This window comes from Pochonia chlamydosporia, chromosome 4 (genome assembly GCF_001653235.2).
Source record: "Pochonia chlamydosporia 170 chromosome 4, whole genome shotgun sequence".
NCBI lineage: Eukaryota > Fungi > Ascomycota > Sordariomycetes > Hypocreales > Clavicipitaceae > Pochonia > Pochonia chlamydosporia.
This window is the reverse complement of record NC_035793.1, coordinates 540,661-563,371: the sequence shown is the minus strand read 5'-3', so window position 1 is coordinate 563,371 and position 22,711 is coordinate 540,661. Positions and strand designations below refer to the sequence as shown.

General features: G+C 50.8%; 8 protein-coding genes and 2 non-coding genes across 10 annotated transcripts; 4 read left to right on the top strand and 6 right to left on the bottom strand.

The window, feature by feature from the left end:
* Positions 1–1,576: 1,576 nt before the first annotated feature.
* On the top strand, positions 1,577–3,405 carry VFPPC_14268 (Plasma membrane G protein coupled receptor (GPCR); the record flags this gene model as incomplete). Its single annotated transcript, XM_018292037.1, has 2 exons — positions 1,577–1,800; positions 1,866–3,405. The coding sequence occupies 2 exons, from the start codon at positions 1,577–1,579 to the stop codon at positions 3,403–3,405; spliced, it is 1,764 nt and encodes a 587-aa protein (XP_018143057.1).
* A 344-nt stretch (positions 3,406–3,749) lies between these two features.
* On the bottom strand, positions 3,750–4,669 carry VFPPC_07590 (glutamine amidotransferase type 1; the record flags this gene model as incomplete). The annotated part of the gene is made up of 2 exons (XM_018286425.1): positions 3,750–4,040; positions 4,091–4,669. The coding sequence occupies 2 exons, from the start codon at positions 4,667–4,669 to the stop codon at positions 3,750–3,752; spliced, it is 870 nt and encodes a 289-aa protein (XP_018143056.1).
* Positions 4,670–5,717: 1,048 nt separating this feature from the next.
* Positions 5,718–6,949, top strand: VFPPC_07589 (exopolyphosphatase; the record flags this gene model as incomplete). Its single annotated transcript, XM_018286424.1, has 2 exons — positions 5,718–5,829; positions 5,889–6,949. 2 exons carry the CDS (start codon positions 5,718–5,720, stop codon positions 6,947–6,949), a joined length of 1,173 nt encoding a protein of 390 aa, XP_018143055.1.
* Positions 6,950–7,254: 305 nt separating this feature from the next.
* On the bottom strand, positions 7,255–9,048 carry VFPPC_15968 (mitochondrial protein required for the stability of Oli1p mRNA and for the Oli1p ring formation; the record flags this gene model as incomplete). The annotated part of the gene is made up of 1 exon (XM_018293721.1): positions 7,255–9,048. The coding sequence occupies one exon, from the start codon at positions 9,046–9,048 to the stop codon at positions 7,255–7,257; it is 1,794 nt and encodes a 597-aa protein (XP_018143054.1).
* Positions 9,049–9,865: 817 nt separating this feature from the next.
* Positions 9,866–13,853, top strand: VFPPC_07588 (mitochondrial DNA-directed RNA polymerase; the record flags this gene model as incomplete). Its single annotated transcript, XM_018286423.1, has 2 exons — positions 9,866–13,744; positions 13,803–13,853. The coding sequence occupies 2 exons, from the start codon at positions 9,866–9,868 to the stop codon at positions 13,851–13,853; spliced, it is 3,930 nt and encodes a 1,309-aa protein (XP_018143053.1).
* Positions 13,854–14,307: 454 nt separating this feature from the next.
* On the bottom strand, positions 14,308–15,492 carry VFPPC_07587 (GU4 nucleic-binding protein; the record flags this gene model as incomplete). Its single annotated transcript, XM_018286422.1, has 1 exon — positions 14,308–15,492. The coding sequence occupies one exon, from the start codon at positions 15,490–15,492 to the stop codon at positions 14,308–14,310; it is 1,185 nt and encodes a 394-aa protein (XP_018143052.1).
* Positions 15,493–16,055: 563 nt separating this feature from the next.
* VFPPC_17275 lies at positions 16,056–16,150 on the bottom strand. The gene has a single exon. It is a non-coding gene; the product is annotated as a tRNA-Cys (tRNA).
* Positions 16,151–16,243: 93 nt separating this feature from the next.
* On the bottom strand, positions 16,244–16,341 carry VFPPC_17274. Its single transcript has one exon. It is a non-coding gene; the product is annotated as a tRNA-Cys (tRNA).
* A 158-nt stretch (positions 16,342–16,499) lies between these two features.
* On the bottom strand, positions 16,500–18,465 carry VFPPC_07586 (AMP-binding enzyme; the record flags this gene model as incomplete). Its single annotated transcript, XM_018286421.1, has 5 exons — positions 16,500–16,936; positions 16,998–17,119; positions 17,189–17,283; positions 17,334–18,079; positions 18,141–18,465. 5 exons carry the CDS (start codon positions 18,463–18,465, stop codon positions 16,500–16,502), a joined length of 1,725 nt encoding a protein of 574 aa, XP_018143051.1.
* A 1,360-nt stretch (positions 18,466–19,825) lies between these two features.
* Positions 19,826–22,654, top strand: VFPPC_07585 (ISWI chromatin-remodeling complex ATPase ISW2; the record flags this gene model as incomplete). The annotated part of the gene is made up of 4 exons (XM_018286420.1): positions 19,826–20,342; positions 20,395–20,711; positions 20,767–21,748; positions 21,801–22,654. The coding sequence occupies 4 exons, from the start codon at positions 19,826–19,828 to the stop codon at positions 22,652–22,654; spliced, it is 2,670 nt and encodes an 889-aa protein (XP_018143050.1).
* Between the last annotated feature and the right edge of the window lie 57 nt (positions 22,655–22,711).

The window sequence follows — 22,711 nt, the reverse complement described above, 5'->3', positions numbered from 1 at the left end:
CCTCCAATTCGTGAAAGTGGTGTAGGGTAGCGCAATCTAGTTAACCGTTTTGATCCTCACACGGCACACTCACTCCCTGTCAAAACTCTCTGCACGGTCTCTACCATTACATATATGCATCTGTTGCCAAGTTATCTGCATGCATTGACAAGCTGTCATGATAGGATCGAGCTCCCTCCGCAGGTTGGTGGTGCTCTATCTGCGGGGAGGCTGGTCTGTTCTGCCTTGTGCTGCGACGACAACCAACACCAGCCAACACAAATTCCTTGCATCCGTTCATTTAAACGGACCAGACTTGACTCCTACTCGCAATCATTTGTGCAGGGCTACTTGATCCCAGCCAACGAAACGACGTCGACACATCCGGCGGCAAGGCTCGGGAGTTTGGGCCAATCTGGTTCATGCCAGCAATTTAGGACACATGATCTGCGACAATAGGAGAATTTTTAAAATGAAAAAGGTCAACTGGTGCCTTACCATTCCTTTTGCCGGCTAAAAATAAGTGCCTGGCATTACCAGTCATTGTTTTTGGCGGTGCCAAGCCGCCGGGCACGCCATCCCGACATCATCATTGCCAAACTGGCAGGCCAAGGCAACATCAATATCAATATCTTATCCGCATCGGGGAATCTGCTTGCATCTCGCTCGATATTCACGCCACCAGATCACGAAAGGACCGAGCGAACACGTACAGGCCTTGAAGAACGAGTACGCTGGGCCATGACAAGTCGGAAGATGGAGATGCCGGCGGCCTCAAATTTCGCCAACCCTGGAAGATGCAACGGCAATCAATTGTCAAGGGATCAAATCAGGTGTGACATCTGAACCTTTCTTCTTCCCAGCTCACAGCTACAGGCCCAATCACCTCATTGAGACATTGATTCCACTTTCATGCATACGTCAGCGCCACGCATCATTGTGCATCTGTCACTGCTCCTCCGGTGGTCGGCAGCCGCGCCAAAAGCCTCACCAGATCTTGCCATGTCCCGATATTCAAAGCGTAAAGGGCAAAGGGTACCAGACTGTAATAATGGGCCACATGCCACGAACAAAAAGGCGAACCTGCCCAGGGCTGGGCGCAGATTTTACTCAAAGTAACCCAACAATGCTTGACCAAACAGTTGGTAAAAGCGCACGGAGACACAGAAATTGACAGACCAACATGAGATCTGACCCTTTCTCTCCCCCTCTCTGAAAGCTGGAGCCTAAATACCGCCGGACCATCGACGAGGACCCTTCACTTCTCCATACTCCGCCTTGTTGGCTGGAATCCCTATCTGCAGTCGTGGTTCGTGCTCTTGCTCTGGTCGCCACTTGCCTGGATTCCTCCTGAATTTGTAACCGCCTGACAAGCTTGGTCGTAAAAGGAGGTTTCCTTCAAGTCAATGTCAAGGAAGGTAGGAAGGACTGATTGTTGTACTTGATTTGATCCATGTGCCTCCGACGACCTGCATTATTCATCGGAGCCTGCAAAGCACACAACGTATCTCGCCATGAGACGTATACGTGTCGAGTCCGCCAAGAATAAGCGTCCACAAAGCACCTAGTGACGGTCCCGAGGTGCTTCTCTGCCGCCATGGTGTTATTTTTGGATTCAAAATCTTCGATAAGCCAAGAGGACGAGATACTATCCAGCAATGGTGACATTTTTCCTAGGCTGGGCGGTACCCATGTGGACTTGTCGTCTAAACGTCTGCGGCAACTTAATGTGGCTGCCGTCGTCGTTGGATCGCTGAGCCTGATAGCAACGTTGACTGCCGTGGCATTCTTCATACAAATGCGTCGCAGTTTTCGTCACGAGTATGTGTATCACTCCGTACTAGCTTCCCAGCTCCTGAATACTCTGACGCTAACATGATTCATAGCCTGATCCTTCTTTTGATACTGAGCGGTCTCCTGGAGACGCTCGCCCTTGTCATCCTCCCCGCCGTCGAACTCGCACAAGGCCGAATTAAATCCCACTCAGCCTTTTGCCAAGTCAGTGGATTCTTACTATCAGTAGGCATCGAAGCCTGCGACTTGACGGTACTTTTGATCGCTCTTCACACTGGCTTATATGTTTTCAGAGGACGGAGTGGACTATATCCATATAGGTTGCCAGCTTATACCCTCGTTGCAACGGGGTCATTAATGCTTGCTTCCCTGGCATTCGTCAATGAGACGGGTTTCATTAACTCAGGAGCGTATTGCTATTTGCCGGCGAGACCAGAGTGGACACTTACCGCACTGAGCTGGGCGCCACGATACATCGTTTGCGTGATCATCGTTCTTACCTATACCTGTATTAACATCTACGGGAGGTGGATCATTACCAGAGTGGGCGAAGGCAGCAAACTTCGAAAATCAGATGAACCGTTCCTCAGCCTGCCACCACAACTGCGGCCCAGGCGAGGCTCGGTGCCACCAACGCCTCCAATAACTTACCACGGACTCATTCCCCCAACACCGCCCTGCGATATGGGCCGTTCGGATTACGGCTGGGGCCAAAGTGGACGACACAACCAGGTGCCGCGCGCTGGGACTCGAAAGGGTTCACTCGCAACACTCGAAGAGGGACAGTCACTGTCGACGACAGTCGCATTGCCTACGGCGCAAATCGACTGGGAAGATCGGCCACCTGTTCTGGACAACGAGCTCTTTCAGGGTAACTCACACCGCGGGCATCATAAGATTGGGTCTAAAGACGAAGATTGCTCACCCTCTCCGGTGAGCCGGCCGAGTACGGCACTTCACAATGTTGGATGTTGCTGCATGCAATGCACAGGGAGCCGCGTGCCCCATGCTCAGTACCCAGTCAACATAGAACTGGAACTTCAAGGGGACGTTTGTACAGCCGAGCCAGCTCATAATTTACTCATGTCGCCAAGCACGGTGAACGAAACTCGACTACCGAGCTCACGGAAGAAGAGCAATCGCCAGCTGAGACTACTTTTTATATATCCCATTGTTTATATCTTAGGGTGGATCATGCCGTTTGTGGCCCATGTATCCAAGGCAGATCGGACGGGAAACCCGTCTGAGCTCGTCATGTGTGGTCTTGTAAGCATGTGCGCTCAAGGCATGGCGGATTCGTTAGTGTTTCTGATCTTGGAGAAACCGTGGCGCCACCCTAGACACGAACGATTAAAATGCATGTTCACTTTCCGAAGGTGTCCAACCAAGAAGAATACCTCAACAAGAGTTGGCCGTACGAGAGAAGAAATGGTTGTGGATGGTAAGATAGCGAGGAGAAGGAGGGAGCGGGAAGAGGTAGAGCGACGACTACGACAGCAACAGCAGCAACAACAACAGCTTAAGCAGAAGGGCGGCAATGCGAATAAACAAGAGTGGTGGGATGTTAAGCTTGCCGGGATAGACGAAACGGGGGGCGAAGATATAAAAACATCGCACGAGTCAGCAGTGTAGATGTTGCATTACCGCATGGCGCAATAGTATTTCTTTTCTGACGACGAATATAATCACTGGACTGATACACGACCGATATGGAACAACTGTAAGATAAGTATATTGCATTGTGGACTCTACCTAGTTTGTGCCCCTGGCACCTTGAATTTATACGTTCCCGCGCATTCGGCCAGACTTGCTGGCACTTGTCTATGTATTCAAACCAAATGGCGTCCAGCGTTCCCTCTGTTATAAGCATGAACCGTAACTCCTTCTTCGACTCCTGCCGAAAGATGTCAAGTGTTTCTTCCAACTCCATTCCCTTATTTGACTCAGTAATAACACCAAACCCTGAGATTGTGATATCAACCCTCTCGCATGAACTTCAAAAACGCCCTCCCAACAGCAACACCATCATGCGGCACTGGCGCCCTCTTCATCGCATCCTCATACTCTTCGTCGGTGAATATCCCCACGGTATGCCGGTTAAACAAGATTTCAGAAATGATTTCGTTTGTGAACTCAGGGTGGCCCTGCACGGTGATATATTTCCCAGGAAAATACATGCCCTGAACGGGACAAAAGGCATTCCCACCCAGTGGAATAGCGTCCGCCGGAAAGTTTTGCACTATATCATGGTGCATTTGATGAATACGCTGTAACATATTAGCATCTTCCCAACATATTGCACACATAAAAGACGTACCATCTTGTCCAGCGCAAATATCTCTTTACCCTTATCCGTTAAATCGACCTCCGTAACTGCCACCTCCCACCCCTTCTTACTCTTGCCGACGCCAGCGCCGACTGCTCTCCCTACAATCTGGTGTCCGAAACAAACACCCACAACTTTAACGCGCCCACTGTCAATAGCCCGTTTCGTAAAGTCGACGAGTTTCAGGATCCACGGGTCATTGTCGAAGGCTGTGTGTCGCGAGCCCGTTAGTAACAGGGCATCCACGTCTTCCAGCGCAGGGTACGAGTACAAGTCGTTGACGACGTCGTGCGCAGTGATGCTGACGAGACTGGATAGTTCTTGCGGAGGGGTGAGTGTCTTTGCTGCGCTGGCGAGGAGGGCTGTGAAGACGCCTGTGTAGCCGCCGAATTGGGCGCGCGTCTGGGGTTGGGGGGAGTCGCATTCGAGGATGGCGAGGCGGAGGGCGGTGGAGGAGCCCATTTTGGTGAGCTTGGATGGGTTCGTGATGGATAGTAGTTTGGAGCGGTAGTAGATGAAGATGAGGAGAGCTAGGAGGAGAGGGAGCAGGCGGCGGAAGATGGGAGACATGAATGGGATCTGGGAGGGCGAGGAGGGATTGAATTACTTGGGGGATGGAGAGAGGGAGTGGTAATACGAGATGCTGGTGGCGTTGGAGCGAATTGTGGACACTGGCGATGTGGAGGGTGTTGAGAATCTGGAGGTTTTGGATGGATGGAGGATCGTGGGTCGTGGATGGATGGGATAGGGATTCGAGATAGGGCTGGTTCAGGTGGGTTTAGTTCCTGGTGTTGGTGCTAGTGGCTTGGCTTGATTTTTGGACATGGTCGTACGATGGCAACTGGGATATATGTTGGAGATGTGATGCGTATTTGTATGAGGAGGTGTGTATTGGGGTCGAGTATGTGGCGTTGGTTGAAGATGTGGAATTGACAGCTAGGCATGGGTTCTGGCGACGTTCAACATTGGTGTTGGAACTTTTTGCGATGGAAGCAGCCTTACTTTTTTATCTCTCCAAAAGGAGTTGCTAGTATTCAAGAATTGTTGCATTAGATGACGGGTTGTGTTTTGGCATTGTACACACTTAAGTTCGCGGAGCTGAATTCATTGTGAAGTTCCAAGACAAATGCGCCCAGTGCAGGGACTGGGAGAACCCTGACCTGGCCGATGAACCCGATTGGTTGCCAGGATTCAATGTTGCTAATTCAACTCAGAAACAGCCTGGCACGTCCCTGCAGATACAGTGGGGGGGTCAGCTTGAGAAGTATTTGAACAAGGAAAGGTATCGCGTATCACGTTGTGTGCTCACTGCTGAGGCATTTTGGGCTGTGTTAGCGTTTACTTGGATATGTTCAAATACGTTTGACCACGGACTGTAAATGTCTAAGAACCAGGACCCGTAAAGTGTCGTTGATTAAGTGGTTGTATCTAACAACTTTTCTTCACGTGAAGACGCAAGTGGGTGGATATCAAAGTGGCTCCATGTCTGGTTGGGTTCGGGTTTGAAGTTGTACAAACCGTTTGATGGGATCCTGACGTCAACGGCACCTCACTAACGATACTGAAACACCAGCGCCATCAACACATCTCACCTGCACTCGTAGAGCGGCAATAAAACATGTCGAGGGCAACGCTCCAGGCATTCCTCACCACCGCCCGCAATGCTCTCAAAGCGCCAGCTACTCAAAGACCCAAACCGCTGACCTTTGTTGTTGGCAACGAATCCGCAGGTGAGCCTACCACTGCCTTCAAACTCACCATCACAAAACAAGACATTTACATCGTCTAGACCTCGACTCGCTTTGCTGTGCCATCGTATACGCCTATGTCCGCAGCCATACCGCCCCCCATGCCTTACACATTCCTCTGTCCAACCTGCCACGCGCAGATCTCGGCCTGCGCACAGAAATGACCGCCGTCCTACAGCACGCTGGTCTCAGTCTATCCGATCTGCTCACCCTCTCAGAACTTCCTGACCTCACGCCAGAAGACACGCGCTGGCTGCTCGTCGACCACAACTGCCTAACCGGCCCGCTGAAGAAATTCAAAGACCAGGTCATCGGCTGTGTAGACCACCACGTCGACGAGGGCAGCCTCCCCCACGACATTTCACCAAGAGTAATCGAACCGTGCGGCAGCTGCATGAGCCTCGTCGTCGACGAATGCAAACCCACGTGGACGCAGCTCCAAAACGACACCGACATTTCCCCCAGCGAGCGCGAAAGCCTCGCAAAGCTAGCACTGGCGCCTATCCTCCTCGACACGATCAACCTAACCGCCAAATCAAAAGTACGCCCCAAAGACCCACAGGCTGTCGACTTCCTCCAGTCGCAGATCCACGAAACGGGCTTCAGCACAGAAACGTACTATGAGCAAATCACCGCTGTGAAGGAGGACATCTCCAGCCTCTCCTTCCGCGACATCTTTCGCAAGGACTACAAGCAGTGGGAGGAGAATGGCCTGACGCTAGGTATAAGCTGTGTTGTCCAGGGGTTCGAGTACCTGCTCGACAAGGCGGAGACGAAGGAGTTGTTTCTGCGGGAACTTGAGGCGTGGGCCGACGAGAGGAAGTTGGATGTCGCGGCTGTGATGACGACGTCGCATCCTGGCGGCAAGTTCCATAGACAGTTGCTGGTTTGGGGGATGAACGACAGGGGGAAAGAAGCGGTTGGGAGGTTTAGAGACGTGGGTAGGCCGTTGGACTTGGAGCGCTGGGAGGACGAGGACGGGGGGTTGGATGCTGAGGGTGGAAATACGAGGTTTGCGTGGAGACAGGGTGATTTGGCGGCGAGTAGGAAGCAGGTTGCGCCGTTGTTGAGACAGGCATTGAGTGGGAATGCGAAGATGTAGCGGGTGGATGGTGTATTTGGTGATTAGGGATTAGGGTGAGACTGTTGCATGGCATGAGCGTGATTTGGGTGGTTATACGATGAATCGTGGGTTGTGTTCCTGGGAGAAACTGAACGTTAACGCCACAACTCTGTTGCTGGTGATGATAAAAATAGGAATAAGAAGGATGTATGCCAAGAGAGAAATTTGTACAGTTTTGATTCAATGTAGCTAGTGGAAATCTCTTGCGTCTCGACTGTCTTATGATACACTATTATACAATGGTAGGATTTTTGATCTAATATACAAGAGTCTTGGACCAGATATTACCGCGGTGCGTCTCTGTCCGTGAAGCGGTGCAGAGCCTGCGCCCGCTCTTCTCTCGCTTGGCTACCGACAAAGTGACGATGCGCATCTTCCACTTCTCTGAGAACCCGTACAAACTCGCGATGCTGCAGACGTCGCCGCCCAATAGTATCTAGCGTATCCGAGGAGGGTGGGTTATGAAGCAACTCCTCTGCAGCCGGATCAGCTACCAGGATGCAGGCTTTGAGCGCATTGTAGACCGCACCAGTGGGATAAACGGGAGGCTCCTCCTTCAGCATCTCCGGATATACCCAGCGCAATGCATCTGTGCACATCTTGGCGTCCTGGGTAGAAACCATGACTCGATACACCAACTCGTATAGTTCTGCCGATCGGGCTACCCGAAATCTGGAAGGCGCACGGAAAGTGTCCCAGAACTGGTCCCAATCCCGTCGCTCCGCATAGGCCGTCATGAGCTGAAGACTCTGTTCCAGATCTAATGGTGTCTGGAGGTCTAAAAGTAGGAACTCCAAGTTTCTTTGCGCTCGCTCCAATTCAGGTCCGTAAGCTGGGGACGTTACTATTGCTTGGATGAGAGCAACAAGCATGTCTTTGGATTGGACGGAGATGCCGCGTTCCTCCGCAGACTGGAGTAGTTGATCGACCAGTTCCAGGCGCACTGATGCGCTATCTTCTGACGCGGGTGCATGAAGCACTGCTGATATTAAGCGCTCAAGAGTTCCTTGACTGAGAGACGTCCCGGAAATGTGAAGGTCCGTGATGTGTCGCTGGAGGGTGTTGAGCTGTGATTCTCCAAATTCTGTTGGCGGGTTAGGGTTACTGGACTTTTCGATCTCCGAGCCAGCAACCGCAGCTTGCTGAGGTCGCAATCTTCGGGCACTCGTGGAGAAGTATCTTTGCTGCCGTGAAGCCTGTTCCATCTTTTGCCACTGGGCGGCAGCTGGGTTATCGGGCTGTTGAATCTTGGAAGATACCAGCTTCTCCAACTCCTCTTTATCCTGAATAGCTTGCCCCTTGATTTTCATTGTCTGCTCCAAGTTTCGCTTCAACACACCTTGCCACAAAGTTTCCAGGTTAAGCTCATTCCGCCTAGGTTCCGTCATGCACTGCACAACAATGGTAGTTCCAGTTGGAGACGCACCAAACCCAGAGAACCGTCCGCTCTCGTCAAAGTTGACAGACTCATCAGAGACACTGTCGCTGGTAGAGAAGTTGACACAGACCCATCCAGTAGAAATACCGTTGTCACCGCCAGGAAGGATCATCGTGTTGGTACCCATCAGCTTTGCCTTCTTTCGCAATCGTCTCAATTTAGTCTTCAATTCACCAGGCCCAATGAGTCCATCGGCTCGTGCGTCCACTTTATAATTACGTCGTAACCATCGCACAAATCGGCCAGACGAAATATGTAGATGCCGTTCGCTTCTCGCTGTTGCAAAAAGCATGATTAGGCTGGGGCCTAACGCCGCGGGAGGATCCAGGTCACGAAGATCCATTAGGGAAATGTCGTCTAAGCCCATGTCTTCATATATATACTTGATCATTGGCTCTACAAGCTCAGGAGACTCTTCTGGAGCTTTTGGTAGAGTGGGTGTATGAAGGCTGGGTGGATGTCTTGGTGGCTCAACCTCGAGGAACCACGGCGTCTCGGTGGACGGTTCAACCTCTTCGGGGTTTGAAGATGATTCAGTCGACTGCTTTGAACCTTCGGGGTCTTGTGTCGGTGTCGGTTTCGAGGGAATGTGTCGTTCCGCCGAAAAGAATCTAGGAGCTAGCTGGGATGGTCTCGGCATGGAGCGATGTGTGAGAGACTGGAGTGCTGGTGAAGACGTAGCCACAACAGCTCTGAAAATGGCATTCCTGCAGCCACAGCACCCAAAAGCTGCAACCGCGGGCCGTGAGATCATCTTGTTCGAGACACAATACAGTCTGTTTGTGATGAATTGATGTTGCCACTCACAAGACCAATTTCCATGTCTGGGTAGGAGTTGAAGCTTCAACTTTTTGGTGGGTCCCGCGATCCCGCAGAGCAGAGCATTGACGCAGCCACGTGATGCTCCCCCCTGAAGTGGCCAATCCGAGCTCAAGAATGGCACCTGGGCGAAATTTTCGGATGGAGCTTCTCTCCTATCGATTCTCGCCGCTCGTGCTAATCTTTCGTCCATTGTTTTCGCCATCGACTCTGCGCCTGCGGTCGCTATTCTTCCCATTGTACCTTTGTTTCCTTGACCGCTTGTGGGCTTGTATTGTATCAATGTTTTAATTTTGTTTTACCCCTGCAGTGTGCGCTTCCTGTGGAGGCTCATATACCTCATCGACTCGATTGTTTGAGTGATCACCAAGATGCTCACTCGACAAACAAGGAGCAGTGTGCTCGCACACCGGGCCACGTTACTCAGGCTAGACGGCCTGTCGCGTAAAGGTCCGGCCATTTCATCGATACAATTGTCATCACAACATCGCAGATCAATCGTCACACGGCATTGCCGGCCATGGCGGCGCGGGCTGGAGTCCAGTATTGGGCACTACTTCCACGAAAGATGCTTGGCGACGGCAGTTGACGACTTCAAATTTGAAGTTGCTTCATTCGAGCATCTTGCAAATCCTTCAATGCCATCTTTTCCGCCCTCGCCGCTTCGATCTCACGATATGCGAGCCTTCGACCCATCATCGCCGTTGACTATTCCCGAACCTGGGCCACCGAAGGCACAGACCAAAATAAACACATATGGCATTCCTGGTGAAACAGAAGATATGCTTCCTGTCTTCGATGCATGTATTCGTGTGGGAAAGTTGGATAGAGCCGCCTTGGTTCTGAAGAGATTCAATGGCATGGGCATTCTCTCTGGAGAGGAGCGAATTTTGCTCAACAACCAATACCTGAGGGCTTCGCTGCAGCAGATGCGCAACAGCCCAGACAGACGGCAAGCCGAAGAACTCCACAAATGGTATGAGCTTCAGATACGGAACAAGGGCCTGCCGCATACCGCCGAAACGATCGCGTGCATGCTCAAGGCTTCGCTGCTCTCAGAACGCGGCTCGCGACTCAACCGACTGGTGAATAGATACATGGGCATGGCCCCTGGCGAATCCGGTCTTCGAGTTTTGAGCATGGATGACATCCTTAGCGACCAAGATCTGGCCGTCATCACTGGAATTTGCCCAACGTATAACTTTACTGTAGAGACGGCTGAGTCCGCGGAAATGTCAGAATTTGCTGAACAAGACCTCGAATTGAGAACAACAGAAGCGTCGATCGATCAAGCAGTTGATGCTGTATCATCTGGCGAAGCAGCTGAGCTCGTGCCCACCCCCCAGCGTGGCATTGGGTTGCAGTCGTTGAAAAAAGGACTTCAGCTACTTAGAGACCTACAAGATGTGGACATTTCGAAGATGTCGGATGAAGATCGAAGCGAAATTCAATTGCAACTCGAGCGGGATTCAATAGGATCCGCCATCGACAGATGGAGAGAGACTAACAAGAATTTGGGGAAGAAGGGAATCACGACTGCTGCTTCTCCATCTTCGTCGGAAGGGTCGCTTTCCCATCACATGGCGAACTGGCTGGATGCTATGGAGAAGAAATTAATAGCGGAGAAGCAGCTGATCAAAGTTTCTGAGAACAAAACCACTAAATCGGATCAGGATTTGGAAAGGTGCCTTTATGGTCCCCTAATTGCCCAAGCAAACCCAGCCCGCCTGGCGGCCATTACAATCCTTTCCGTTGTCAACCTTGGAGCCGTGCAAGGCGCAGACAGAGGCGTTGTGGTCAGCCGGCTTGTTACCAACATTGCAAAGCTTGCACAAGAAGATATCGAGACACAAGAGAAAGAGAGAGCTGAAGTCGAAGCGAGGCGTCGTAGGCGGGCTTTGCGCAAAATACAATTCTTGGGCACCGCGCCGGATGCAGCAAAATCCAAATCGAACGGTTCCAGCAACGAAAGCACGATTATTATTGACGACTCTGCCCAGGTTGCCCGCGATCTAGAAGACGCAGCTCGCAAGCCATGGTCTGTGTCTATCCGTGCACAGGTTGGCTCATTCTTATTGAAGACTCTTCTCGAGAACGCTTTCGTGAAGGTCACGACGGGGCATCCCACGACCAAGGAACCTGTCTGTCAAAATCAACCAGCATTCAGTCATCTCCAACAACCTCGAAAAGGCAAAAAAGTCGGCGTGCTCCACTTCAACTCCCATCTTGTTGAACAACTGAAAAGGGAACCTGTTGGCGACTTCATTGCGAAGCATTTACCGATGATTGTAGAGCCGAAGCCCTGGCGTCACTTGAACGAGGGCGGGTTCTTGGATAGCAAAACCACGTTTGTTCGCGTGAAATCCGGCGACATAGAACAGAAATTGTACACTAAAGCTGCTGTCGAAGCTGGAGACATGGAGCAAGTTTTCAAAGGTCTCGACGTCCTTGGCAAGACTGCTTGGCGTATCAACAAAAACGTGTTGAATGTCATGATGGAAGCCTGGAATACCGGAGAAGAAACCGCTAACATGCCGCCGTTGAATCCCGAGTTTCATATTCCCCCCGAGCCCGACTCGTCCGCGGACCCTCTACTCCGTAGAAGCTGGATACAGGCCGTCAAGGCCATCGAGAATGAGAGATCAGGTTTACACTCTCAGCGGTGCTTTATGAATCTCCAGCTAGAGATTGCACGAGCATACAGAAATCAGACCATGTACTTCCCGCACAATGTGGACTATCGGGGTCGCGCGTATCCGATGCCAACTTATTTGAATCACATGGGCGCCGACCACACCAGAGCGATTCTGAAGTTTGCTAGAGGAAAGGAGCTTGGAGAGCGAGGCCTTCGATGGCTGAAAATTCACTTGGCCAACTTGTACGGCCTGGACAAATCAAGTTTTGACGAGCGAGAGGCTTTTACGAACGAAAACGTCACCAACATTGTCGATTCTGCCACGAACCCTTTGAACGGAAGTCGATGGTGGCTCAAGGCGGAAGACCCTTGGCAATGCCTGGCTGCATGCTTCGAGCTGAAGGCTGCCTTGGATCTTCCCGATCCAACCAAGTTTGTCTCGCAGCTTCCAGTGCATCAGGACGGTACTTGCAATGGCCTGCAGCATTATGCGGCTTTGGGTGGTGATACCTGGGGTGCAAAACAAGTGAACCTAGAACCCGGCGACCGACCGGCTGATGTTTATTCGGCGGTAGCAGATCTGGTCAAGCAAGCCATCGACAAGGACGCAATGGCCGACAACCAATTTGCGCTAGTGCTCCAAGGCAAAATCACAAGAAAGGTTGTGAAGCAAACTGTAATGACTAACGTGTACGGCGTTACGTTTGGGGGAGCCAAGAAGCAGGTTTGCAAGCAAATTGATGCTCTGTATCCTGACTTGGGGAAAGAATGCGGAATTCCTAACATGATGCTCTCCACCTACATTGCCAGACACATTTTCAATGCGCTAGCAACCATGTTTCGCGGTGCTCATGATATTCAATACTGGTTAGGGGAGATTGGTGGTCGTGTTTGTCGAGCGTTGACACCAGCTCAGCTGAAGGAGATACGAGACAATTACGAAAACGGCGAACGCAAGAAAAAGGACCAACTCGATGATCTTATGAAAAAGTTTCGATCCTCTGTTGTTTGGACGACCCCTCTTCGTATGCCAGTCGTCCAACCATACCGAAAAAGCACTGCCAGAGAGGTCAGGACCTGTCTTCAAGCTCTTGTCTATCCGATAAACGACCAATCTGATCCTGTCCATACGAGAAAGCAACTCCAAGGGTTCCCACCAAACTTTATTCATTCATTGGATGCAAGCCATATGCTGCTTTCAGCGTTGGAGTGTCACGAGCAAGGACTCGATTTCGCAGCAGTGCATGACTCATTCTGGACCCATGCTGCTGATATCGACACCATGAATGGTATTTTGCGAGAGGCATTTATCCAGATCCACGAAGAAGACGTTGTCGGCCGACTAGCAACCGAGTTTGAAGCTCGACATAAGGGTTCCATGTACCTGGCCCACCTCGATCCATCGACTCCCGTGGCCAAGAAGATCAAGCAGCTGAGAAGCAACAGCAAACTCTGTCCAAAGGAAGAGCTGGTCCTCGAGTACAAGCGGAACTCCCTCAAACTTTCAGGCAACCCGTGGGATTTGGAAGCCGCCAAAAAGATTGTAACTCCAGCATCCGTCTATGAAGAGATGGCTGGTGCAGAAGTCGATGTCAGCATCAGTGCAGACACCAGAAACATCGGCCTGGGCGAAATTCCAGCCGATGAGGATACCCAGGAGGGCATGGCCACGGTCGATATGAATGAAGACTCAGAAGTCGAAGAAGAGAACTGGCACGATGCCGCAGCCGTTTCTATGCGGCTGATGGAAAACATGAAGACAAGCCACTTTGAATCACAACTAGTTGGCGCCAAAAAGGAGAAAACATCGAGCAAGCCTACCTCAAAACGCACGGCTGTGCCGGTTTGGCTACCACTGACCGTTCCAGCCATTCCCAAGAAGGTAATTGGCCCCCGATACAGCTCATGAATTGGATTTATCAGAACTAACTTTTGTATAGGGTGATTTTGATGTAACTCGCCTTCGAGAGAGCAAGTACTTCTTCTCATAAACACAATTCGTGTTGTACAAAATAAAGAGCGATTGGAGTTGGTTTCCGTGTACATTTATTCAAAGCGATTGCATTTTCTGGAGAAGCATTTACAACGGCGTTTTATTGGCATTGTCTTTGGAGACAGAAAGGCCATTTGTTCACAAGGCTCTAACTTGATTAAGTTTGTACGCCGCTCATATACTGCATGTAGCCATGGCATATATCTTGTATAGTAGATGAAACCTTTAAGAAGGGAGAAGAAGGGAGATCTAGATAAATTTCCAAGATATCAAGACTCAAATACTATCGCCAGACATACAGTGACTTACAAAATGTTTTGGAATTACTGCGGCCACCGTATATGGCATAGAAAGAAATATATGGGCATACATGGTATGCACAACGGGTCCCGGGTTCTGAGAAGAAGAGCTCTATACACTTTTATTCCTTGCTATGATTTATCTGACACCATCTATCGCACAACAGCACCCTTCAGGGTCTGAACGGTGCAAACACCACCACTCTCAGTGACCAGCTTGCCCACGCCAGTCTTGCCCAGCTGCTCAACAACACCAGCATCAAACGCCACCTCCAGGCTATCATTGGTCGTGAACCCAGGCTGGAATGTCTCCCAAATCTTCTTCTTGGGGTTCAGCACACCCTCAGGCTCACCCTGCCAACCCTCAAAGAAGACCCGATCACCAGCCTTGGCCCCTTCTGGGGGCGAGACAAGCTCAACGGGGCCTTTGTGGTCGTCAACCTCACCTTCCTTCACCTTGGGGGAGGCGGCGAGAACCATGGCGCACGACTTGACGCCGCGCATCTTGACGGGCTTCAAGTTACATACAACGACGACTTTCCGGCCCTGCATCTGCTCCAGCGGGATAAGGCCGTTGAGACCAGAGCACACAGTTCGGCAGACCTGTCCTTCGTATTCGGTGTAGTCTTCGTTGCCGGCGAGATCGCCCATGGCAATAGTCGAGACGTAGAGAGAGTCGGCGTCAGGGTGGTTGACGGCCTTGAGAATATGACCAACGCGGAGGTCAATGAGGGAGGGGGACAAGGGGGCAGCCACTGGAGCAGGTTTCGGCTGCTTAGGAGCCTTCTCCTTCTTCTCCTTCTTGGGCTTATCGCCACCAACGGCCGCAGCAGCCGCACCCTTGACCTCTTCAACCTTCTCCTTGACCTTTTCTTTCGTGCGGTCGACGAGGTTGGCGTCTTTGTTTCCACCGGCAGCAGCGGCGGCCTTTTCCTTCTTCAAACGCTCTTTCTCGGCCTTGGCGTCAACAGGAGGCTTGACGTAGCGGACATCATCCTGGTCAACTTGGAACTTCTGACCATCCTTGAGCTCGAGGCCGAAGAGGGTAGAGTTCTGGACAAAGTCAAGGTGGCGGACAATATGAGGGTGGCCCTTCTCTCCGGTTCGCTCGTCAGGAGACCACTTAGCGACGACGGGGGACAAGGTCTCGTAGATGGCGACGTCAGCCTTGCTGGGCTTGCTGCCGAGGAGGGTAGTTCGGCTGGCAAGGTGGCTGTTGAGAGTCTCGAGGATAGAGGCCTTGTCGTCGCTAGACTTGAGGCGGTCGGAGGTGGTGAGCCATTGCTGGATCTCCGTCTCCTCGGTGGGAGTGTATGTCTGGTTGGCGATGGCGGCCATTCTGCTCAATTGGCGGAGGGGAGCGGGGGATAGGGCCCTGACGGTAGGACGGATGGCTCGAAGGGGTAACAGTTTCGTCGGCGGAGAGAGAGAAGTTCGCCGGCTGTGGGAGACGGCGGTTCTTCTCAATTGTTTGTGGTAGGTAGAGAAGTGTAGTTGGAAGATGTTGGTGACCCATACACTCGCATGACTGATAATTTTTTGTTCCCAATAGCGGGGGGGGTTGGTTCATGGAGGGGCAGTTTGTTCGACCCAACAGCAATTCAACGGATGCTTAGTCAGGCGACATATTGATGCATACCCTACACTTTGTTCGAGGTGCCAAGTGACTAGAATCACGCGAATCAATTTGACAAATGTAGAGCCTTCAGCGGTTACTGTAAAAGAGGAACTACCGTATCTGGGTGATTGCTGCGGTGGAATAATGTCTGGTAGAGGTGGGATGTATGAGGCGACCTCAGCATGGGCTTACGATCATTGATATACTTCATGCCTAATAAACCTTCCAACAACCACAACGACCACATGTCAAACTCAATCCATCACGCAAACTGTCAAAAAGATAACCGGGACAGGACTCGAACCTGCATCTTCTGACTACTAAGAATACTATAATGATGCTATGTAGCCAGACGCTCTACCATTGAACTACCCAGTTATTAGGTATAGTTTTAAACATCCTTATTAACCTCCACACCACAACCACAACCAGATGCAGAAAGGTAACACATGCAAGCACACTGCCAGAAAATAACCGGGACTGGACTTGAACCTGCATCTTCTGACTACTAAGAATACTATAATAATACTGTATTGCAGCCAGATGCTCTACCATCAAGTCACCCAGTAAATCACTTTACATAATGTAAATCCAAGGGGGGGCGAATAGGTGCGGCATAGGCTGTGGAACAACGCATGCTCACTCGAGTCCTACGCTCTAAACTCGAGGTAAGTATCAGCCATCAGCGTTCTATGTCTGGGTCTATCTGCATTCTATTACTCGCCCATTAAAGGCCGCCCCAATCGAAAAGGCGCGATGAAGCTCCTAAATCCAATTTGTTTCCCCAATATTCTACACCATCAACAGCATATTGATCCTGTAGGTAGCCTGTGATGTTGAAATATTTTCGCAAACATTCCTTCTTGACTGCTTTTCCGGAAGCCGTGAAAGGGACTTGATCCTCTTCACGGAGCAGCCGCAGGAGCGCGGGCAACTTGTACGAAACCAGCCCTGCACCAGCTAGATCCTCACGTATGGTCGCAAGAGTAACATCATGTTTTGCTCCTTGACCAGCATGTTTGTCCAGGCGGACGAGAGCGGCAACTATTCCGCCGGCTTCATGCTCCGGGACCGGAAGGACATGGGCTTCAAAAACATACGGAAGGTCCATCAGCGACTGTTCTAGCTCTAGTACCGATATCGTGTACTCATGAAACCGGATCCCTGGACATGGAAGTTGTGTTAGCACAAACCTGTGACAGGCAACACCGGATGTTAGACTTACAGTCCTGTGAAAGGCGGCCATCAAAGTAGAAGTCATCACCAACACGATGAGCTTGATCTCCTGTTTTATAAAAGCCTTCGTCATCAAATGCAGCGCGCGTGGCTTTTTCGTCGCCCACGTAACTGACATTAGTGTTAGTCAGAAGCTGTTCCACGAATTCCAAGGACAAATACGGCATCTGCTAAACTCACCCGATGAACCTATGAGGGCTCTTAACCAGAATTTCTCCATGGTTGCCTTCGGATAGCCTCACTTCTATTCCTGGAAGTGGTTTACCGATGTACCCCTAGATACGACAAATTAGCAGTTACAAAACAAAAAGACGGATGTACTCACCTCCTTATAGTCGGACCCATCTGGAGTGACTATCACCCCTCCACCCATCTCAGTAATTCCATACCCATTTCTCAATGGCATGTTCATCAAATCTGTAAAGAACTTTCGAGTGAAGCGACTCAACACCGAGCCACTTGTGTACACAACCTCGAGGTTTTTGGCCCCATGAAGGTATCTGTCGCGGTCTTCATCGGGCAGACCACGAATGTTCTCATTGTAGTACTTCATTAACCCCCTTAATAGTGTCGGAGAAACACTCATTTCTGTGACTTTTCCCTCCTTAAGGATTTCCCAAAACTCTCCAGGTCCGCAATCATTTCTCATGATATGCAAATGTTCTGCATTAAGAACGCTGTCTATAAGACCAGTACCTCCTACCCATTGCACCGGACAGGAGGCAAGGTAGATAACTGGTTTGGATGCAAGGTCTGCCGTGCAATGGAACATCTTGCGAGGGAGAAGTACGCCTTTTGGTGGTCCGGTTGTGCCGGAAGTAAAGAGAACGAGGCAGCCGGTAGTAGGCGAGAATGTCAAGTCTCCATCAATTTCAAATGCGTGATGATGAGACTTGCTTGATTCGTGGTCCGCTCTTGTTATGGTGACCAACTCCAATGCCTGACTGACTTGACTTTGAGAAAACTGCTTTATCCTGGTGGCAACGTCAAGAGTACTTGGCCCTGTCAGGATGCAAACTGCCTTGGTCTTGTTCAAAATGTACAGTGCCTCTTTATCGGTGAGCCCGGTCGCTGCAGATTTGGGTTAGTTCTTGTTCATGGAATGGAATTTGTTGGAGGTCTGTCAACTCACCCAACGGCACGCATATCCCACCCAAAGCAATGATTGCGAAGAAGCTCACAATAAAATGGTATCCACTATGACCCAGGAATGCAATAGATGCGGCGTCCCCTCGAAGCGAGCCATGACTATTGAACGAAGATGATGGAAGTTTCTCGCGTAGTTTGCGGCGCAAATGCATGATGTCGCCGATCAGATGGCTGTAATTAGCATCAATACCATAGTCATCATGAAATAGAACATCTGTTCTCTCCTTGCAGAGGCGCTTCAGCCGAGTGAATATGGCATCTTTGGGAAACCGCTCCGTCGCAGGAGGGTCACCATTCAAACAAGACATTCTGGCTGAAAATACAACACGGCAGTGCTAAAATAGAAATGAACGAGTTCACGGCGTTGATTTAGAAGGAAGATGATGTGAAGGACGAAAGCAATATAAAAGTCGGCGCTTGGCTTGCCATTTTGATTGTCCTAGGGGAGTTGCTGCCACCAAAGAAGGTATCTACAGGGGACAGGCTCAGCGCGTACGAAAATGTGACATGAATCGAGACATGCCGATCCATGGGTAGGAAATGGCTCGATTTACTTGTGAATGAGGGAGTGGCTTGCTGAAGCTGCCTTCGCTTAAGGCCTGTCTGAATCTGTTGGTTTCGAAGGATCCGGGAATCAGGTAGCCACAAGTTTCCCATCACGCAGCTTGGCCTATCATGGCTAACAAAAATCGGTGATGTGTGTGACGCATAGTATTTAAGTGCCGTTGTCTCGGCCAAAGCTCGAAAAGGTCAAGAGCTTTTGCGGTTGTCTCGTCGCGCTTCCACAAGGCGCTCGAAGTCGCACATGATTTTGATTCTTCGTGAGAGATATGGCGCCGTGCTGTTTGTATCACAAACCTTCTTGTAGATGGATGGTTCTAGATGTCGGACCCGGATGCAATGCCGTTCGGGCTGCAAACTCCCAAGCTAGGTCAGATCAAAGACCGGAATCCCGGCACACCGATTCCAGCCACCGGGGATTTGCACTTTGTGGCTGCCATCATGATCGATGGGCCGGAAGACCATGTCGCCTAGGTTTGCTCAACAGCTAAGCGGGACCTTTTGTTTGCTAATCGGCATAGCACCTCCGCGCCTCTCGACTTTAACAGGGTCAGAGAAAAAGCAACTGCCTTTGAAAATTTGATGGATGCCAATCCAGGGCTGATCCGTGTGCAGTATTGAGATTGAAAGCCAAGAGGAGGTGATTGCATCAATGCAAGATAAAGTGGACCCACTTCCCAAGATCTTGGCCAGCCGCTCACAACTCTGGGCTGCCAAGCACGCAAACCCCGTGACTGCGCGCGTCACTTCGCGTCTCCAAGCGTCATGATTTTTGATGGAATCGCGTGTGCGCCCTTCCACCCCGGTCTAGTCTGGTGTGCTTCACATTCACGCCATTCATTCACAATTGCCTCACTTCTGCTTCAGTTTTGATTGCGATAGAAGCGGTTTTGGGATTTCTGCCGGTCTGCTTTGGTGGTACGATTGGATACAAAACGCGCCTCTAAAATTGTGTCTCTCTGAAGTGGCAACTTTGATCTGAGTGTTGGCTATCTGTTCAAGTTCGATCGCAACATTCATCCGAAGCCGAATCTTCGCACTGGCGGCAAAGAGAATTGCTTAACCCATAGTCAACTTCCATTCAGAGGATCCCATCGTCCGTTCACGATGGACGCATCATCTTCATCAGATATTGAATCCGTCTTATCAGAAGCTCCAGCAATGACAAGCGCACCGAGCTCGCCACCTGCCGTGGCTTCCCCCAAATCTGATGTTCTGGGCCAGATTACCGAGAACAGCCTCTTGAAAGAGGAGCGGGAAGCTCGGGATGAGAACAGAAAAGCTGAGGAAGACAAATCAAAGGTGGCAGGCCGGAAACCACGGAAGAAGAAGAAGAAAGCCGAGACCAAGGCTGAGCGTGAGGCCAAGGCTCGAGAATTGGACGAGTTATTGATGAAAAGCGCGGCTTTCAGTGACATCCTCACCAAGAAAACCCAGGTTCTCGGCCGAGTTGGCAGCAGTCTTGATGGCAAGGCGCTTGGAGAACATAATCTGCAAATGGCAGAGCAGCCCAAGTGCATGATAGGAGGAACAATGCGCGATTACCAATTGGAAGGTTTAACATGGATGTTTGAGATTTGTTCTCAGGGAATGAGCGGGATTCTCGCCGATGAAATGGGATTAGGTTTGTGACTCTTTGGAGCCAAATTCCTCTGAACGAAGACTGACGAGACCAGGTAAAACTGTCCAAACCATTGCTTTGATCGCCTTGCTTCGCGAGCAGGAAAACTATCTCGGACCACATCTCATTGTTGCGCCCCTGAGCACCCTCTCGAACTGGATGGACGAATTCCACAAGTGGACGCCCAGCATCCCTGTCATTATGTATCATGGGAACCAATCTCAACGTGAAGAGATCTTCCGAACCAAAATGCTTAACAATCTGAAGGGCGGCAGACCCACGACACGATTTCCAGTTGTTTGCACGTCATATGAAATGGTTCTGCGAGACCAACACAATCTGTCCCGAATTCAGTGGGAATTCATTATCATCGTATGTGTACTCCAATTCTGAGTAACGATCCTACATTATGCTAACATCAGTTCAGGATGAAGGGCATCGCATGAAGAATGCAGATGCGAAGCTGTTCCAGCAATTACGGCAATTCTCATCAGCGACAAGACTGCTCATCACCGGCACACCCCTGCAGAACAATTTGAAAGAGTTGTGGTCCTTGTTGCATTTCCTTCTCCCCAACATCTTTACTGATTGGGAGGCATTCGAGTCATGGTTCGACTTCTCAGATTTGGAGGATGAGAAAGGTACCGAAGAATTCATTGCCGATCAGATGAAACAAGACCTGGTTAAGAAGATGCACCTCATCTTGCAGCCTTTGCTATTACGAAGAATCAAGCAAGATGTCGCTGCGTACTTACCAAAAAAGCGAGAATACGTCTTGTTTGCACCCATGACAAAAGAACAAACAGATCTCTACAACGTCTTCACCAACAAGGAAATCGACACCAGGCAATATCTTGAACAGAAGGTCACGGAGAAGGTCAACAGCGCAATAGCATCCGCTAGTTCCACCCGCGCATCATCACGATCTAGTAATCGTGCTGCGGTTTCCAAGAAACCAACAGGATCTGCTGGAGGCGCCATTTCCCTCCCAGTGCGACAGAGTCCTCGTGGGAAGAAAACGGAGAACAAGTCAGCCGCTCTGGTACCAAATGCATTTAGCATGATGATGGGGAAACGCGCCGCAAGCCGGCCCAAAAAGCAGGATGCCCAAAACAATACAGTAACCCCCGCGAAGCAGGCCACGAAGAGAAAGAGCCCGCCAACATCCGTAAAGTCAGAATCCAAGAGCGCCAGGTCAAGCCGCACTTCTACCCCAGCCAGCACCCGTGGTAGACCTCGAAAAGGGAAGACATATGCAGAGGCGGACTCTGATGAGGAAGACGCCCTTTCTGATGACGCTTTCGAAGCCAAGCTTGCAGATGAAGTGGTTAGCGAGGACGACTCCGAGGAAGTCGACGAGCTCCAGTCACCAGAGGAAATAGAACGAGCACAAACACTAGATCTCGCCAGTACGTACCCCGAGTCCAACCCTCAAAGAACCATGCTAACGACTCCATACAGAGAAACAACTAGCACAAAAGAAACTAGGCAATCCCCTCGCCCAGTTGAGACTGGTGTGCAACAGCCCTCACAACTTCTACAACCCCTGGAACACATCAACCGACATCCCCGTCGACGAATCCATCATCACCTCCTCTGGAAAGATGCTCCTCCTCGACCGTCTCCTACAAGCCCTATTCCAAAAGGGACACAAAGTCCTCCTCTTCTCCCAATTCAAGACCCAACTCGACATACTCGAAGACTACAGCCGCGAGCTCCGTGGCTGGAACGTCTGTCGCATCGACGGATCCGTGCCCCAAGACAGTCGCCGCCAACAAATCCACGACTTCAACAACGACCCCGAATACAACCTCTTCCTGCTATCAACCCGCGCAGGCGGCCAAGGCATCAACCTCGCGTCCGCAGACACTGTCATCCTATTCGACAGCGACTTCAACCCGCAGCAAGATTTACAAGCCCAAGACCGATGCCACCGGATCGGACAGACACGCCCCGTCATCGTCTACCGCCTCGCTACGAAGGACACCGTCGAAGAATCCCTCCTCATGTCCGCAGACGCCAAGCGGCGGTTGGAGAAACTCGTCATCAAAAAGGGCGGGTTCAAGACCATGGGGCAAAAGATGGAGAATAAGGAACAGCTTGACGCTGAGACGCTGCGTGCTCTGCTCTTGAAAGACGGACAGGTATATGAGACGTCAGGCGGGGATGATATTCTGAGCGAGGAGGACCTTGATGCGCTGTGTGATCGGTCTGATGGCGCGTATGATAGAGCCGCGAGTGGCTTAGGCGACGCGGATAGGTATCGTGTTGTTGAGACGGGTGCGGATTCTATCAAACTTGCGAGGAGGGATTGAGTTTTCAGCATTTTGGCGCGGGTATTTGGAAATAGTTGATGTGAACATGTTATAGCG